Source organism: Haliotis asinina, chromosome 7, assembly GCF_037392515.1.
Source record: "Haliotis asinina isolate JCU_RB_2024 chromosome 7, JCU_Hal_asi_v2, whole genome shotgun sequence".
Lineage (NCBI taxonomy): Eukaryota > Metazoa > Mollusca > Gastropoda > Lepetellida > Haliotidae > Haliotis > Haliotis asinina.
Genome location: NC_090286.1, coordinates 38,514,399 through 38,532,548, shown reverse-complemented (window position 1 = coordinate 38,532,548; position 18,150 = coordinate 38,514,399). Strand labels below are relative to the sequence as shown.

The 18,150-nt window shown below is 39.9% G+C and overlaps 1 protein-coding gene across 1 annotated transcript; it reads left to right on the top strand.

Moving 5' to 3' along the window:
• The first annotated feature begins 7,559 nt into the window (after positions 1-7,559).
• LOC137291983 (neuroligin-4, Y-linked-like) lies at positions 7,560-17,939 on the top strand. Its single transcript, XM_067823535.1, has 11 exons — positions 7,560-7,763; positions 9,487-9,648; positions 10,115-10,265; positions 10,760-10,945; positions 11,038-11,237; positions 13,386-13,515; positions 14,487-14,558; positions 15,437-15,519; positions 16,483-16,603; positions 16,959-17,094; positions 17,618-17,939. Exons 1-11 carry the CDS (start codon positions 7,560-7,562, stop codon positions 17,937-17,939), a joined length of 1,767 nt encoding a protein of 588 aa, XP_067679636.1.
• The last annotated feature ends 211 nt before the right edge of the window (positions 17,940-18,150 follow it).

Here is an 18,150-nt window from a genome sequence, read left to right as displayed (position 1 = left end):
GGAAATGACCTCCCAGTGTGAAAAACATTTTTCATCCCTCACGGTGTTTGGGCATGAAAGTAAAGCAAAGATTTCAGTTTGCCCATCATTTACTGTATGTGGAAATAAATAAGATCTTGATTTGGTTTTTCTCTGTTTTTTTTTTCTATAGGCATGTTAATTAAACTGATGTTTTTATTGCCGCCAGACAACATAATCAGTTCCTTGTAACGTAAGGACCATGTACAACGGGTATCATGTGGGGCATTCAGCAGTTGGCGTCATGACTTTCTCCAATCGCCATGATTGTATTCTGCTTTTACTTTCGTTGGTAGATGGTTTGAGCTGGCACATGTATGTATGAAGAGCATCCCCGGTTGTGACAGTTTAGGATAATGCACGTGATAAATATGTCCTAAGCACTTATTCATGACATATACGTTGCAATAAACTTGATAATAGATGTCAAGGTCATCATTGACTTCACCAAAAGGTTCCTTCTATACAGCGAATATTGCGTCACTTACAATTCACTTTTTCAGGAAGCCTTCGTCATCAGTCGAAACAGACCCAGTATACTTCCAACAGTTTGACAGCAAGATTCAGGCGTACATGAAAGTCGATGCGGCTGATGGGAAGGGACCAATAAGCACAGCATACAAGCCCCGGCCTCGTCAGATGGCTTTCTGGAATAATGTACTGCCACAGATTATTGCTCTCCAATCAAACACGACACAAACTGAAAAAGAAAAATATGGTATATTAACCTGGACTTTTCTCACTGTGAGTGTATCATTGTTGTGTATCATTGCAGTGTCCGTATTTCTGATACGGAAACATTGTCATTATACGCAAGCAAATTAAACCTCGTAGGTGTGACGGGTTGTTTGCCATTGTATTTTCTCATAAAAGATGACCACTCAGTGAACGTTTTCGAAATGGTTTATATGTTCAGAGAACAATTCCATCCATGACATATACACTCTCATGACCCAGATTCGATTTCCCACATGGGTACAATGTGTGAAGCCCACTTCCGGTGTCCCATGCCATGATATCGTTCGAATATTGCTTAAAAGCGCCATTAACAACAAGTGTCGTGTCAGGTCGAAAGCAAATGGCGTCATGAGTGTCTCTAATCGCCAGGATTTTATTCTGCGTTTCCTTTCGTTGGTACATGGTGTCAGCTGGCAGATGCATGAAGAGAATCCTGGTTGTGACAGTTTAGGATAATGAAGGTGATAAATATGTAATTAGCACTTCATTCGTGACGTAGCATTAAAGTTGATAATATATGTCAAGATCATCATTGACTTTATCATTAAACTCACTCAGTGTATAAAACTTGTTATAAATCCTCATTCATCACTTTTGATTGGATGAAAGAGAAAACGATATTAATATGTGTGCATTAGTATATTAAACATATAACACATTTCCCATGCTGCGTGCATATTTTTCAATATATGACTCGAACACACAACGCAAATTAAAGTAGACACTAGAAAATCAGAAACGCTAATTCATAAGGAGCGAAAAAAAGGCCTTGGCAAACTGAAGTTAATCTGAATCAAAGAAAGTCTTGACAAGGCTTCTATTGTCCATCTTGAACTAGTAATTGTTCCTTGTTAATGTTAATGTTAAAGTTAATGTTGCACATTCTCATCGATCATGGTGTATCGTCACATATGACATAACGACATTACATGTAGTGCCACCACATATAATGGCCTGTAAAAACTTGAAACCACAAACCATGAGAGTATTACAGGCCATTTCATGAGCCCAAGGCACCATACTAACTGTAAATAGGGCCAAAAAAAAAATCAGTGCTTGGAGATGCTACGAAATCCTATTTCCAGAACCCTTCTGAGAATATCTCTTCCTGGACTATTTACATATAAGTATGAAAACAAACGCACCTCATTTGGACCTATGAGGACACGTATTTATCCAGAGCGCTTTACAATTGCGTAACCATATCGCCACTTACTGTTAGATTTGGTATCTGTATTTGCTATTAGGTTATTTTGAATCACAAAGGTAATGAAAGATAAGAACATGTAGTTGTATAACTGCTTTATCACAATAGGAGCAACTGAACAGATGCATAGCAATGTGGGTAAATCAATGAATACAACCTGTTATTATGAAAATTTAAATAAAACAGCTAAATCGCTTTAAATTGTCCTTCATTAAAGTACAGGTCAACATTTATAACTTCACCAGAGCCTTGAATGCTGCCCTCTGAACAAAGCAAGATTAGGCTTTATCTCTCTCTCAGTTTCCGAAAAGAAGACAAAAAGCAAGGGTTGATGGAATATTGTTACATGTGTGTCTAGTTAAGGGCGAATCAATACTGGGAATTAGTTATATTCAATAGTCCAGCTATACGGCTGTCTGTAAATAATCAAGGAAAGATCAACATCATGAGCATAACGGATATGATGACATGTGTCAACCAAGTCAGCGAGTCTGACTACCGGATCCCGTTAGTCGCCTCTTACGACAAGGATGGGCAACTGAAAATCGTTAAGAAGACCTGGATCGTCACGGGTCGTTGGAGAGGAGCAAGCAAGTACTACTAGTATTAACGTGTTAGGATCTACATGAAAACGTCTCATGTATTGCAATAAAGATGTTGCCCATAAAACGTGTTCCTCTTCATCACACTAGCCTCAAAGCTTCACTTAAAGAAGGCATTTACCGTGGTTGTTCATATCAGAAAATATAGTTGTTAATGTATGAATAGCATCTTGTATATAGTAATTATAGAGTATTTTGTTGAAACTTTGCGGTAGTTTGATATTCTTTGAAGTACCACATGAAATATCTGATTGGTTCTTTTGGAAGTAAGTGTCAAATCTGATCTGATTTTGGAAGTTACGAACACTCTCCAGCATAGACATGCCAAATATTGTAACATTACAGTTGAGTTAAGTTATGTCAAGCAGAAACAAACGACATAGGACACATATACCGAGGGACAAAATAAAGGATCACATGAAAGCACATGTGTTCCTTTATTTTTATCCAGGTTTCTTCACAAGCATTGTATCGCATATGTATGTGCAGATACCTTGAAAAACGCTTTCATGTGATCCCTTATTTTTTCCCTCAGTATATATATCATGGATGCTTTTGGATGAGAAAACGAGAGATTTCAGAATTTGTTCAGGCCATGACAGCAAAGCATCCATGTAAACCGTGTAAACCACACACATACTTGACGATGCATTATACTGGTGTTGTACCCGCATCCACAGTCGTTTCCGTGCCGGCAATTTGTATTTACTTCGTCAAAGTATGGTCAGACATGTGTCATTATATTCAAGTGAAGCTTAAACAGATATTGCATGTGTATTTTCTGAATGTAAAATGTACTAAGTATGTTATGTTAAGATGTGTTACTTACTGCTAGTGTTGTGTGTGTTGATACCGGCTGAAAAAACATTGATAGCCTCGCGTTTCCATGTTTCACAGTTACAGAATGTATTTTTACATCTCCTTTGAAAAGAGAACGTCTATAGTGCTGAATTTTGTATTAATGATTTCAATAATGGTTTTCTAAAAGCATCTTCCAGAAGGCCAGTCCGACGTTAAACATTGGTGAGGGACGGTGGGCTAGGCAAGCGGTTAAAGCGTTTGCTCGTCACACCAAATACCCGGGTTCGACACATTGGTACACATGTGTTGAAGTCATTTCAGGTGAGGCCCGTCGTGAAGTTATTTCGATATTACAAAAGCGGCGTAAAATCAGACTCAGTCGCCTAATTAAACACGGTTGCTTTGTTTCTCTAAACCGTAACGTCAAGCACTCATTTGAGACTACCGTTTTCGAACCGTTACGATATACCGTTTTACTGGCAAGTAAAGTTGTCCATAATAATACCAAATACAATCCTGGACAGTTCGTGTGTAATTTGTTCACTCTTCATATTATTTCCACTTCATAGGGCTATCAGTGTTACAAATCGGGTCTTTGGATTGATGTTGGCCCACATTGTAAAGCTGTATGGTAATATTTGCATGCTATCATATCTATATGGTTAAAGCGTTGCGTCATTACACTTGTTACCACGCACAACTTTTATTCGTTTTTTATTGTGTTGTGTATTTTTATGGTAAACTTTTGGCTATTCAAAATACCGATCTATCTTGTTGCTTTTGTTATTAAACGATCAATTTTCTAACGAGTAAAACGAATATTTGCATGCTATCATATCTATATGGTTAAAGCGTTTCGTCATTACACTTGTTACCACGCACAACTTTTATTCGTTTTTTATTGTGTTGTGTATTTTTATGGTAAACCTCTGGCTATTCAAAATACCGATCTATCTTGTCACTTTTGTTATTAAACGATCAATTTTCTAACGAGTAAAACGAAGACAGAAGTATGTGGAACGGTAACATGAGTATTAATCGTTCTATGCGTCATCTTGTTTATATGTATGGTTGTAAGTATCTCGTGCGCTGTACATATCCGCCGCCATAATTTACCACCAACCTATGCAGTATAACGCCATCTGTTAATAGGGAACATGGTAGTAAATCTTTATCAACGGTTTCCATCATTTTCAGAGCATGCGCTCAATGTGCCATACGTTGTTATGCAGAGATTCAAAAATAAAAAAGTAAGAAATGTAGTGTGAGTATTGCTAGCAATATGTGCAGACTCTGAGATCCTTGTTCGTTTGATATATAATATAAAAAGCCATATGTATGTACAATATAAGATATTATCAAGATATGGACTGTACAAATGTATATTTTTCAAGATACACGAGGCAAGAGGCATTTTACTACCTCTTTATCTTACAACGGCTTTGCATCTGAGTGAACCTGAGAGCATTATCGCAAGGCAGAAGTAAAAGCGTAACGTTTCATTTTGTCTATTACTGCTCTTGTATTCTCATGTGTAGTAAGTGTGTAAGGTCACTTACGCCAACAAGGGACATTTTACTCCCTCTTCATGAGTGTCGCGGAGCGTCTGTTGACTGATACCACGAAGGCAACATTGTCTGACAAACCTCTCTTATTTATTCCAAAGGGACTTTCTTGGGTCTCTCCTGTCAGTGTTAAAGGACCAAACATATGCAACAGTTAGTCCACCTCTCCTGATTGTGCCTCTTCATTTCAGACACTGATTGTGAAATTGACGGGGTTTATTGGTACAGTGTCCAACATCATTGGAATGTCTACCTTAGCTTAGGATATAGTTTTCAGTTTCTGTTGGAAATATCTTCTCATACATAATTACCTTACACTTTTTATGATGCCATGAAAGAAATAATTATCCATAGGTTGGGTGTCAGTTAAAAGCGATAATTACCTTGAGCAGCAACTGTTTTCACAGCATGCTATGGATTTTCTTGGTAGGGTTAGATTGCCTTAATTGCAGCTGTCACGAACAAGAATACCTAACATATTTTTCAGTCCGTAGTATAGAGACTCTTTCCGGCATATGTTTCTGAGCGGCCTTTGTGAAGCCGAGTGATGGTAGTGAGTGAGTGAGTGTGTGAGTAGGATTTTACGCCGATGTTAGCAATATTCCAGCAATACTACGGCGGAGGACACCAGATATGGGCTTCACACATCGTACCCAGAGAGGGAATTGAACCTGGGTCTTCGGAGTGACGAGCGAACGCTTTAACCGCAAGGCTATCCCACCGCCCCCTGATCGGTTATAGAGTATGGGTGAGTACGTACAGCCCATTTCTGGTGTTCTCTGTACTGATATTGATGGCCTTATACCATACTCATTCATTCTTCCAGCTTATATTGTACATAATAAATCGATGCATAACCCCCACAACCCTCTCTACATTGTCATAAATGATGCTTTGATAGCTTAGCGGTTAAAGTGTTCGCTCGTCACGTCGAGGACGTGGGTTTGATTATCCACATTGGTAAAACTTGTGAAGTCCGTTTCTAGTGTTATTTGATATTGCTGGAATATTGCTAAAGGCGACGTAAAACCCACTCACTCACTGGCTCATTCATGTACATACACATTCTGAAGCAAACCCTCTCCTCTATGCCCAAGTGACGTACATAAGATATCCAGTACAGAGACACTACAATAAATGACTTTCGCACTATTCAAAGAGGGATGGGGCGTACTTAAACAAAGTGTGTGTTTGAGCAATATTCTATCAACATCGAGGCGAGAGACAGGGAAATGGGCTCATACATTGTGGTAAGTCGAACCTCTGTCTTCGGCGTGACCAGAGAACGCTTAACCAAAAGACTACCTTACCGCCCCGAAGTGTCCTATAACAAGCAGTGGTTGTTTGACGGGCATGTTGGACTTTTCCTAAAGACTTGTGAAATGTAGACATCAGAGGCTGGAACTGCCAGAGTGCTTCCCGACATAAAGTGAAACTTGAGGATTTAATGACCGACACTATCCGACATTCAGTCTTCATATCATATCTACATGTAAAACAGATGAGGCACCTTCACTCTGTTTTGACCATTAATTATTATTAAGACTTCTTGGACATTTTCCTTCTTCTCTAAATCGTTCTGTCCCCAGATTTCACATAAATGTTGTCTTCGAAATATACACAAAATAGGAAACAATTTTAACCATTTCAACAGACACTGCATTCCTAATGAAATCACATCTGGTCATTTATTTTCGTGAAGTTGATATTCCTCTATGGCGGCGGTCTGTAACTGATCCAGTCTGGACCAGACAATCCAGTGATCAACAATATGAGCATCGATCTACGCATTTGGGATACGATGGCATGTGTCAACCAAGTCGGCGAGCGTGACCATCGGAGTCACCTCTTACGAAAATATTGGTTACATAAGACCAATTCTACCCCGGATCTTCACGATCACTTTTCGAGAAGGAACGAGTCTGGGGTACATCGGTCACTGTTCTGCTAACAAGTTCTGCTAACGAACTACACTGTGGTCTCTTGTCCCTGGAACCACAACTGATCCAGTCTGGACCAGACAATCCAGTGATCAACAATATGAGCATCGATCTACGCATTTGGGATACGATGACATGTGTCAACCAAGTCGGCGAGCGTGACCATCGGAGTCACCTCTTACGAAAATATTGGTTACATAAGACCAATTCTACCCCGGATCTTCACGATCACTTTTCGAGAAGGAACGAGTCTGGGGTACATCGGTCACTGTTCTGCTAACAAGTTCTGCTAACGAACTACACTGTGGTCTCTTGTCCCTGGAACCACAACAGTGACCATTATTAAAATATTATACCATTATCACAATAAGTCAGGTTTATTGTCATACGCACATGAATGACTGATACAAATATATTGGAATGTGTTTGTTAAGTGTATTTACAAAATTTGGCATTCCGATGGGTAATCCTAGTGAAAGTGCATTGTCATGAATATCAATCCAGTAACTTGTACCTGACATTTGGTGTAATTGTCACATAAGTGGTGTTTCTATCAGGCTGACCCAGTTGTGATGCTTATTAGCACTGCATCAACAAAGCTGTATTCCCCATCTGCCTATCAAAGCGAATTTAATGCAGCGAGAACAGTCGAACATTTTTACTGTAAGTTCCGGAGTCCAGTCCGAAGATGTTTATCACATGGACAATGTATGTTGTTGTTTCCTACTTGGCAACAATAGTGATTACATCCCAAGCTGAGGAATTCGTGGTACGAGATACCCATTATGGTCGCGTCAGAGGCATTGTAAATACTGTGCTGGGTTCCAAGAAGATTGAACGATATCTCGGCATTCCTTATGCAGCACCACCTGTTGGAGAACTCCGGTTTGAGGTGAGATGTGATTTAAATAATACGAAAATATTTGAATGCTGTACAAACAAAATGTGCTGAATGTGATTTCTGAAACAATTTCAGTCATTTTCAAGATCGTTTTCCCTGGTTGTATGGAGATTAATAAACGAGTGTCTTTCAGATACCATTACTCTTACAACGAGAAAAGGGTTTCTGCCACATGTTCGCGTCATCAAGGCAATGTCGATAATGCCAATAGGTAAGATCACGGAAAATTCTTCCGCCAGATACTGCCATTTGGAATGTTACGAAATTTACGGTGTTGTCAGTATGTAGTCTGAGTTCATTACATCCCGTATGTTTTCAAGACGTAAACTTCGCATTATCATGCGTCGGAGAAATATCTTTAAAACAATGTCTTGCGTGTCGTTTAACCGTTCCTGTATATTTCGATTGAACAGAGAGGCCATTTGAACTCATGAACCCTTGCAAACGTTACATGTTGTACATTGTTTCAACGATTGTGTTTGGCTTCTGATTGACAAGAGAGAATTTGATAACACTGGAATCACAAAGTACCTCGGAACGGGAAGTGGTTCTTTATCAATCATCTTCATCACTTCATCAAAGAAACGATCTCCCAAGGGACAGGCACTGACGTTTTCGAGTCAGGTATTTTTGCAAGACGATAGACAGACGATTGTCGCTTCTCGTCAGTAAAAGTACCAATGTTGTACATTTAAAATATTCGAGGGGATCCCTGGGTTTCATTTAATAAACAACTTCCGCATATTTTATCATTCATCTTCCACAAGGTACAGAAATTAAATTCATTTGGTTCATTATAAAGAAATAGGTTTCGTCGCATGAATTGTATGAGGGGTCGGTTTGACTGCTATTCTGTTTATATAAAGTAAGTATATATACGGCACAGTAGTTTCTTCTCCTTAGTTCTGGGAAGACAGTGAATGTCTTCCCATAGTCTACACCTATAGATGCACCTGCTAGCAGTGACCCGCCATCAACAAAATCAACTTCAACGTGGATGCCCTGTTCAGCAACCATTGTGCGCTTACACCACTTGTGAAATTCCTTGTATTCTTCATAAGTCTTGACATGTTTCTTCAGATGATCATCAAAATAATAGCTTAAATGTCTGAACCATCGAGAGAACAATAGTTATGACGCCATTATCACTTTCATCACCTGTTGTAGCATCTCAACAATACGTAACAGAACCACCGAGAGCGATGTGTGCGATATGTGTGGAAGTTCTGCAGATCTGTGAAGATCCGAGTATGAAATGACCTTCAATACCCATATTTGTCGTAAGAGGTGATTAACGAAATCAGGTGGTCACGCTTGCTGATTGGGTTTACGAAAGTCATGACATCCCATTTGCGAAGATCGATATCCATGCTGTTGATCACTGGATCGTCTGGTCCAGACTCAATTATTCATAGACCGCCACTATAAAGCTGGGATACTACTGAGTGTGGCTTAACAACAAAACAACAAACAGTAATATCGATACTATCTGGTAAATTTTAAAACTTTCTATTCATCGTTTATCCCGAGGTTTTTTCCAATGTTTTGATGATCAGTTCAGAACCCACCGGTGCCTTTCGACATCTCTCTTAATCATCATGTAGATTCCGTCCATACTTTCATGACGTGTAGTAAAACGAATCACAAACGTGAAAATGACGTTTTAAATTCTACATAGTTTTAAATTAGCATCACGCCGAAATTTGTTCCACAGAACCCTGAGGAACCCAGTACATGGAAAGGGGTACGAAACACGACCGCGCTTCCCCCCGCCTGTCCTCAGAAACCAGCATTGTTGTTCTACCTAACGTCACACCGTCCTGGATACAATAACAGTGACGAGGACTGTTTATACATGAATATTTATGTCCCGCAGGTACGTCCTTTTGGATCTGTTATTGTTAAGAATGTAGAGGAGACGACTGTTTCTGCAAGATTTGATTGTTACAAAAACAATTTAGATGATTTTAACTGATCCACTTTAGAAAGAAAAGACCAATGTGTTGTCCTGTATGTTCCTGTAGGGTACGTCATGTGATAAGTGTTAGACTTGTTAAGGATTGTATTTCCTGAAGTACAATAGTATTTACTGGTGATCTCATGTTAAATGGCATCATCTGTATACTATCGAGAAGTAAAGTCGTTGCAATTTCATGCTGTATCTTAAATAATTCATGAGTTCCAAAACATCATCTTCTTGTATATACTACAACGAGTATTTTGTAACAACCCACTGAAAACAAGTAAAGGACCCGTTTAATGTATACTAATACATTATTAATGTTATCAAGAAGACTGTTGCTGAAAGTACCTTCATTATTCAATAACCATCTGTTGTCAAGACTGGAGAAGATGAAATCAAGATGGAAGTCCTTGTTCACATTCATGGGGGCAGCAATCACGCCGGCATGGGAGCCATGCTAGATGTGGACATCTTGGCAGCAGAAGGGGAGATCATTGTTGTCAATTTCAACTACAGACTAGGTGCCTTCGGTATGTAGAAATGGCGAATCATACAATGTTGCATAAAACACTCGTGAATCGAATACAACTGAAAGTATGAGAAACTGAAAGGTAATGATGATGTGAAAAGTTACCCTGAGAAGGAGTGGCAAAGTCGAAGTCTTCAATGTTGAAGAGATCACCGTAATGAGACAAGGCTTGAGACAAGACGGTAACGGTCCTATAAAAGGTTATATACTAGTTCAGACTCGCTAGTGTAAATGTAACCTTTTACGTGTGTCAAAAGATCTAAACTAGATTTTGCAAAATATTCCATTCCGCTTGAAGGTACTTATTTACACGTGAACTGATGTACAACAAATTCGTAACGTTGAACACATGCTTTTCAGCAATTTGATGCATGATCCTTGTGCAATTCATCTGCATAGGGTATCCAGTTGGTTTCCCCAAGTTATATGCTTTAAGTGAGGCTAAACTTTTGATGTGTAATATATGTACAACGTCGTCAACTGTATACATTACAGGTTTTCTAAGTGGTGGAAAGCCGGAGTTTCCAGGAAACTATGGTCTACTGGACCAGACTGCAGCACTGCAATGGGTTTCTCAAAATATTCATTTCTTTGGAGGTGATCCAAACAAGGTTACCGTTGAAGGGCACAGTGCAGGGGCCGCAGATGTTGGCTACCATATTGTGTCACCCTTGTCAAAAGGTACATATTAGACACTATGATACTAGCGCATTGTAAGGATTTGAATATTTCACATGTATATTGCATTTGAAAATTCGGATGATCAATTTCAGGATTATTCCGTTTTGCCATCATACAAAGTGGGTCACCTACATGCCCTTGGGCATCAGGGTCACAGCATCCAGAGGCTCTTACTAGTTTTGGCGAAGATATCGGTTGCAACAGTGGCCATGATCGGCAAAAACTAAAACAGTGTCTTAAGACAAAGACACTGGATGAAATACACGACAGTGTTTACTCGAGCAGGACTGATGTAAGTATGCGACTGCCGTCTGACTCTTGTATGGCTGTCGTGTGACAGTTGTGTGACTGCTGTATGGCTGCCGTGTGACTATTGTGTGGCTGCCGTGTGACTATTGTGTGGCTGCAGTGTGACTGCTCTATGGTTTCTGTATAGCTGCTGTGTGACTGCTGAATGGCTGCTGTGTGGCTGTCGTGTGACTGCTGTATGGCTGTCGTGTGATTGTTGTGTGACTGCTGTATCGCTGCCGTATGACTGTTGTGCGGCTGCGTCGTGTCATTGCTGTGTAGCTGTTGTAGACCTGCTGTATGGTTGTAAGTGTGGTGTATGGCTCTGTGTGGCCACTGTGTGCGCGGTCTGTTGCTGGTTGCTGTGTGGTTGTTGTGTGGCTGCTGCTGGCTGCTGTGTGGCTGCTCACTGGATGTTTGTTTCGTTGTTTGATGCTGTACTGAGCAATATCCCAACTAGAGATGCATGTCTAGCAAGCTGAATTTTGAACTGCTAGTTTTCATAGGCTGATGCATGCCAGTCAGAGTCACTTGTTTTTACTGGATTGGTTGGTCGGTTGGTTGGTTATATTCCAACAGTATCCCAGCTGCAGTCTACAGTAATCCAGCTGCAGTGTACAGTAATCCAGCTGCAGTCTACAGTAATCCAGCTGCAGTGTACAGTAATCCAGCTGCAGTGTACAGTAATCCAGCTGCAGTGTACAGTAATCCAGCTGCAGTCTACAGTAATACAGCTACAGTCTACAGTAATACAGCTACAGTCTACAGTAATCCAGCTGCAGTGTACAGTAATCCAGCTGCAGTGTACAGTAATCCAGCTGCAGCCTACAGTATCCCAGCTGCAGTGTACAGTAATCCAGCTGCAGTGTACAGTAATCCAGCTGCAGTGTACAGTAATCCAGCTGCAGTGTACAGTATCCCAGCTGCAGTGTACAGTAATCCAGCTGCAGTGTACAGTAATCCAGCTGCCAGCTGCAGTGTACAGTAATCCAGCTGCAGTGTACAGTAATCCAGCTGCAGGGCACTGTATCTGTCTGTTAATAATCCAGCTGCAGTGTACTGTATCTGTTAATAATCCAGCTGCAGGGCACTGTATCTGTCTGTTAATAATCCAGCTGCAGTGTACAGTAAGCCAGCTGCAGTGTACAGTAATCCAGCTGCAGTCTACAGTAATCCAGCTGCAGTCTACAGTAATCCAGCTGCAGTGTACTGTATCTGCCTGTTCATAATTCAGCTGCAGTGTACTGTATCTGTCTGTTAATAATCCAGCTGCAGGGAACTGTATCTGTCTGTTAATAATCCAGCTGAAGTGTACAGTAATCCAGCTGCAGTGTACAGTAATCCAGCTGCAGTCTACAGTAATCCAGCTGCAATGTACTGTATCTGTCTGTTAATAATTCAGCTGCAGTGTACTGTATCTGTCTGTTAATAATTCAGCTGCAGGGCACTGTATCTGTCGGTTAATAATCCAGCTGCAGGGCACTGTATCTGTCGGTTAATAATCCAGCTGCAATGTACTGTATCTGTCTGTTAATAATTCAGCTGCAGTGTACTGTATCTGTCTGTTAATAATCCAGCTGCAGTGTACAGTATCTGTTTGTTGATAATCCAGCTGAAGTGTACAGTATCTCTCTGTTAATAATCCAGCAAGGCCAGGCAATGCAATAATCATCATCACGAGAATAGATTTTCGCTACTGGGATACAATGACATGTGCCAAACACATTCCGTTATTCGCCTCTTACGACAGTCATGGATTGAAGAAGATTATTTCTTGCCTAGATCTTCTTGAGTGCCGCTTAATCAAGACTTTTTGCACGTTCCCACATAGTTAAAAGTTTATAATTTTGATACGTTCCTTTTCATATTCCACAAAAATAGTTACTCTCAAAGTACCGATCAGTCACCTCTTACGGCAATCATGGATTGATGAAGATGTTTTCTTACCCGGATCTTCATGGGTGCTGTTTAATCAAGGCTATTTGCATATCCCCACATAGTTAATAGTTTATAATTTTAATATGTTCCTTTTCATATTCCACAAAAATAGTTACACTCCAAGAGTATGTATTGTATTAAATATGTCAGAAGATATTTGCAACAAGATGTTTGCAATGAAATGTAGGGTAACCTTGAGTGCAATATTTTCCAGTGTTCTTCTTCGGGACTCTGTATGCGCATAGAAGTAGACGATTTGTTTGTGGAAAAGCACGCGGACATTCTGTTTAAAGAGGCTGAACTGAATGGGGAAGCCTTTATGGCTGGAATAACAAGGGATGAAGGTACATTCTTAGAAGACTTAGACATCTGCATATAGAAAGAATTATACTTAGGTTGGTAGTTTAATTAAGTGCCATTGAGGCCAGTATGAAATGTTTCCGTTTTACTGCCCCCTGAGGATGTTCACACATTGAAAGGAACTGTATGCAACTGTATGAAAGGATAAGTTGAAGAGAGCTCATTTTCGCGTTCTTATCAAATGTAACTGGATCAATTTTGAAAACAAAATATGGAACTATTTAATGCAAAATAGAATCGTAAGATGAGCTAAAGCACCTTACTATTGGCTTCTATCGGTTGGACAGGATAGTCTCACGTTTTCTAGAATATCTGGTGTCAGTGCAAATGTAACAGGCTATTATGTCCAGTCTGAGTGAGTGAGTGAGTTACTTTAGGTTTACTCACGTTTTCTAGAATATCTGGTGTCAGTGCAAATGTAACAGGCTATTATGTCCAGTCTGAGTGAGTGAGTGAGTTACTTTAGGTTTATTCGAGCTCCATTGCTGTGGACTGTAAATAATCGAGTCTGGAACAGACAATTCATTTGAAAGCCGATGACATGTGTTAACCAAGTCAGCTAGCCTGATAGCCCTATCCCTGTAGTCGCCTCTTACGGCAAGCATGGGTTTCTGAAGATCAATATTCTAACCCGGACCTTTACATGTCCGGTCTGCAATAAACGAGACAGAAATCCCGTGATCAACAGCATGAACATCGATCTGCGCAATTAGGATACGATAACATGGCTGAATGCATGAATGTGTATTTCGGATTATAGGATATGTGTTGGATTCAGTTAGAGCATTGAGCTATCATAGTTTCAGTCTCGTTCGAATCAATCAGAGTTCGAGAATGTGAACCTCCTCAGACTGATGAGAGTTTTGCGAGCAAGTTTATCATGGGCGTAATGATAATATGAATTTTCTCATGTAACAGTTTCAGTTGTATATGTATATATTCTGTCATCCTTTAGGACGGGAATGGGGCTTAAGAAGTTCCATTTTGATGACCCCAGAGAACTTGCAAAAGGAAGACTTCGATTTGGGTACGTATCCAAACTTAAGTCTCCATGACTGAAAGTAGCCAGGTGCATATATGGATCTAAGAGTACGTGAACAGGGTTTTGCTGTTATGTCACGCAGAAACTAGCGCAATCAGATAGATTCTGGCGAGTCAGTCCAATGATCAGCATCATGAGCTTTGATCTGCACAATCGGGAAACAATGATCCCGTTAGTTGCCTCCTGCGACAAGCATGGGCTACTGAAGATCAGTTCTAGCCCAGATCTCCATGCGTCTTTGTATGTTTCCATTCTTTCAAAATTGTTTTCTTGTCAGCATCTGAGCTGCCTTTCTATATCTGACGCATGAGTTTATCGCATGTGTTAGTGACAAGAGTCCTTTTCGCGAAGACCTATCGTCATCCCTTTTGATATCTATACGCATATTTGATATCTATACGCATATTTGATATCCATTTGCATATGGTAATGACATAGGTGACGTCATACTGTGTCCAGTGGTGATTGGTTGTGATTATGTTTTCCTCACTATTATCTTAAAGAAGAAAAATCACTGATACGTCAGTTGACAGCTGCTGGAAAGTAAACATTGTGCTTATTAGATTGTTTACTACTCACGCTAGTGTGCCGATGTCTGACAAGTTGAAAAAACTTCCTACGTTCGATATAGTATGTTTGTATTTGAAAGGAGACATGATAAACCATCACCATTTATTGTTCAGAAAATCATAAAGAGCATGTAGGGAGGCGTAGATGGGCCCCCCAAAATGTTTTGTCTTACCATCTCCTATGCAAGACTTAGTATCTCCTACGTGGGAGATACTGAGACAATAATTTCACCTTGGCCCTACCACGTCTCCGTAATAATGTTACATATTTACATTGGAAATGTCTCTTTGTAGTTACCAGTAGTGTCATTGCACATGAGTACTACCCATGGAATGATCTTCAGAACAATACGGCTCATGCTGTGGCAATGGGTGAGGTAAGTATGTAACGGAATAACGAACCCCAAATGCTCCTTTAGGAATAAAGATTGGTCTTAACATTTCTCCATTGCAGCTCCATTATAGTCATGATCGCCGTGATATTGTTCGAACATTGGCTAAAAGCGGCGTAAAACTGAATTCAGTCACTCACTCTAATCCCCAAACGTTAATCAAAGCCTGAGGTTATCACCTTAACTTGAAGTGAATCATTGGCGAGTGTTACAAATATAAGGATCATTGCCATTTTGTCAGTATTTGCAATCAAAGCAAACCTTTCTTTGCTCTGAGTGTGTTTTTCAAATGTTAATGGATTGGCATCGTCTTCCAAGACATAGTCCTTAACTGCAATTTATCCCTTAGAGACTATGCTTGCAAGAAGAACATGTATGTAAATTACAAATAGAAAATATGGGAACACCCTAAAATTTGATAGTCATATATAAACATCTGTGATCGTTTATTCTCCAGGATAAATGCAACTTTTTGTGTGCTTAATGGGCACTATAAATAACATTTTAGAACTTGCAGTGAAACAACTGATTCAATATTGTTTTAGTTTGGGTGAAATGAAACATTGTAAAAAACTGTGAAAAACAGGGGTGCTGAAACACACCAGCAACGTGTTTCATTCAAAAGCCGGCTAACTAACTCGGGCTTCTGAGTGTCAATACTGACAGAAATAGCGTTACATTCTTTAGTTCCAAGTCCATTTGTGTTATGTATATTCGTCCTCTTGTTTGTCATTCGTCCTCCAGAACCCCAATCCACAAAGAACAACGGCATTCTTAATCGTGTGATAAACTATATAAATTTAGCTACGATAGCTCGTAACGCTACGAACACCCTTTAGAGCAGGGCCTAAAGTTAGTCGTAAAGTAATGTTAATGTATAGCACGTACAGCTATCTTAGCGTTAAGAGAGCTTCGAAAATCGACGACTTGGTCCCTGCTCTCTTGCAGTTTTGGGGCGATCATGATATAGCCGTTCCGACCTTCGATGTAGCTACACGTCTCGCTGCCAGGACGGAAAAAGTCTACTTTTATTCCTTTGATTATGCATCACCGTCTGCCAACATATCAGGTACGTACGTTGTTGTCATTGAAGTTGGTATGTACTTTACAATAGCATTGGTTGTGATTACTCAATTTGAATGATTACGGGTGATAGCACATGGGATTGAGTGTGACGGTGGTGAGTGCTTGCGTGAGGAATAAACCATCAACTTTATATTGTGAACAAATTACAACTCAATTTGTACAGGTACGTTTGAATATGCTGAAAGAATTTCTAAAGGCTTACTTATAGCAAATCCTGTAATTATTTACAAAACATTCGGAGATAAGCTCATGATACTGTTTACATCTCATTACTGAAGGTGTCTGTCATGGCCAAGGTTCATTCCATGACTGATATTGCAATTATTGACCACCTGCAGGCGTCCCGCATGGACGAGACCTGTTCTATCTGTTCGGTTGTCCTTTCTCTGGGCATCCCCTGTATGACTATACGGAGGAAGATCGTCAGGTCAGCAAAGTCTTCATGAACATGTGGATCAACTTCGTCAAGACAGGGTGAGGAAATGACCTCCCAGTGTGAACATTTTTCATCTGTCACAGAGTTCGGGCATGAAAGTAAAGCAAAGATTTCATTTTGCCCAACATTTACTGTATGTCGAAATGAATAACATCTTGATTTAGATTTTCTCTATTTCTTTTCTATAGGCATGTTAATTAAGCTGATATTTTTATCATGGCCAGACAACATAATCAGTTCCTTGTAACGTAAGAATCATTTACAACAGGTGTCACGTAGGGTCTTCAGCAGTTGGCATCATGAGTTTCTCCAATCGCCAGGATTTTATTCTGCTTTTAATTTTCGTTGGTAGATGGTGTGAGCTGGCACATGTATGTATGAAGAGCATCCCCGGTTGTGATAGTTTAGGATAATGCACGTGATAAATATGTCCTAGGCACTTATTCATGGCGTATACGTAGCAATAAACTTGATAATAGATGTCAAGGTCATCATTGACTTCATCAAAATATGGTTCCTTCCATACAGCGAATATTGCGTCAATTACAATTTACTTTTCAGGAAGCCCTCGTCAACAGTCGAAACAGACCCAGTATACTTCCAACGGTTTGACAGCAAGATTCAGGCGTACATGAAAATCGATGCGGCTGATGGGAAGGGAACAATAAGCACAGCATACAAGCCCCGGCCTCGTCAGATGGCTTTCTGGAATAATGTACTGCCACAGATTATTGCTCTCCAATCAAACACGACACAAACTCAAAAAGAAAAATATGGTATATTAACCTGGACTTTTCTCATTGTGAGTGTATCATTGTTGTGTATCATTGCAGTGTCCGTATTTCTGATACGAAAACATTGTCATTATACGCAAGCAAATTAAACCTCGTAGGTGTGACAATTCATTTGCATGCTTTAATTGGGCATAAAATAATTTCGTTGATCAGTTGCTCTCACGTACTGGTCAAAGAATGACACCATTGCAAACTGCCATCCAAATTTCTTTCTCGTAGGTCTTGCCATTGTATTTTCTCATAAAAGATGACCACTCAGTGAACGTTTTCGAAATGGTTGATATGTTCAGAGAACAATTC

What these genes read in the sequence shown, in the direction of transcription:
- LOC137291983 (XM_067823535.1), top strand. Translation starts at nt 7,560, where the DNA reads ATGTTTATCACATGGACAATGTATGTTGTTGTTTCCTACTTGGCAACA. An exon ending in TTTACTCGAGCAGGACTGAT is followed by an intron (nt 11,238 to 13,385) that starts GTAAGTATGCGA and finishes AATATTTTCCAG; the next exon opens with TGTTCTTCTTCGGGACTCTG. An exon ending in ACCGTCTGCCAACATATCAG is followed by an intron (nt 16,604 to 16,958) that starts GTACGTACGTTG and finishes GACCACCTGCAG; the next exon opens with GCGTCCCGCATGGACGAGAC.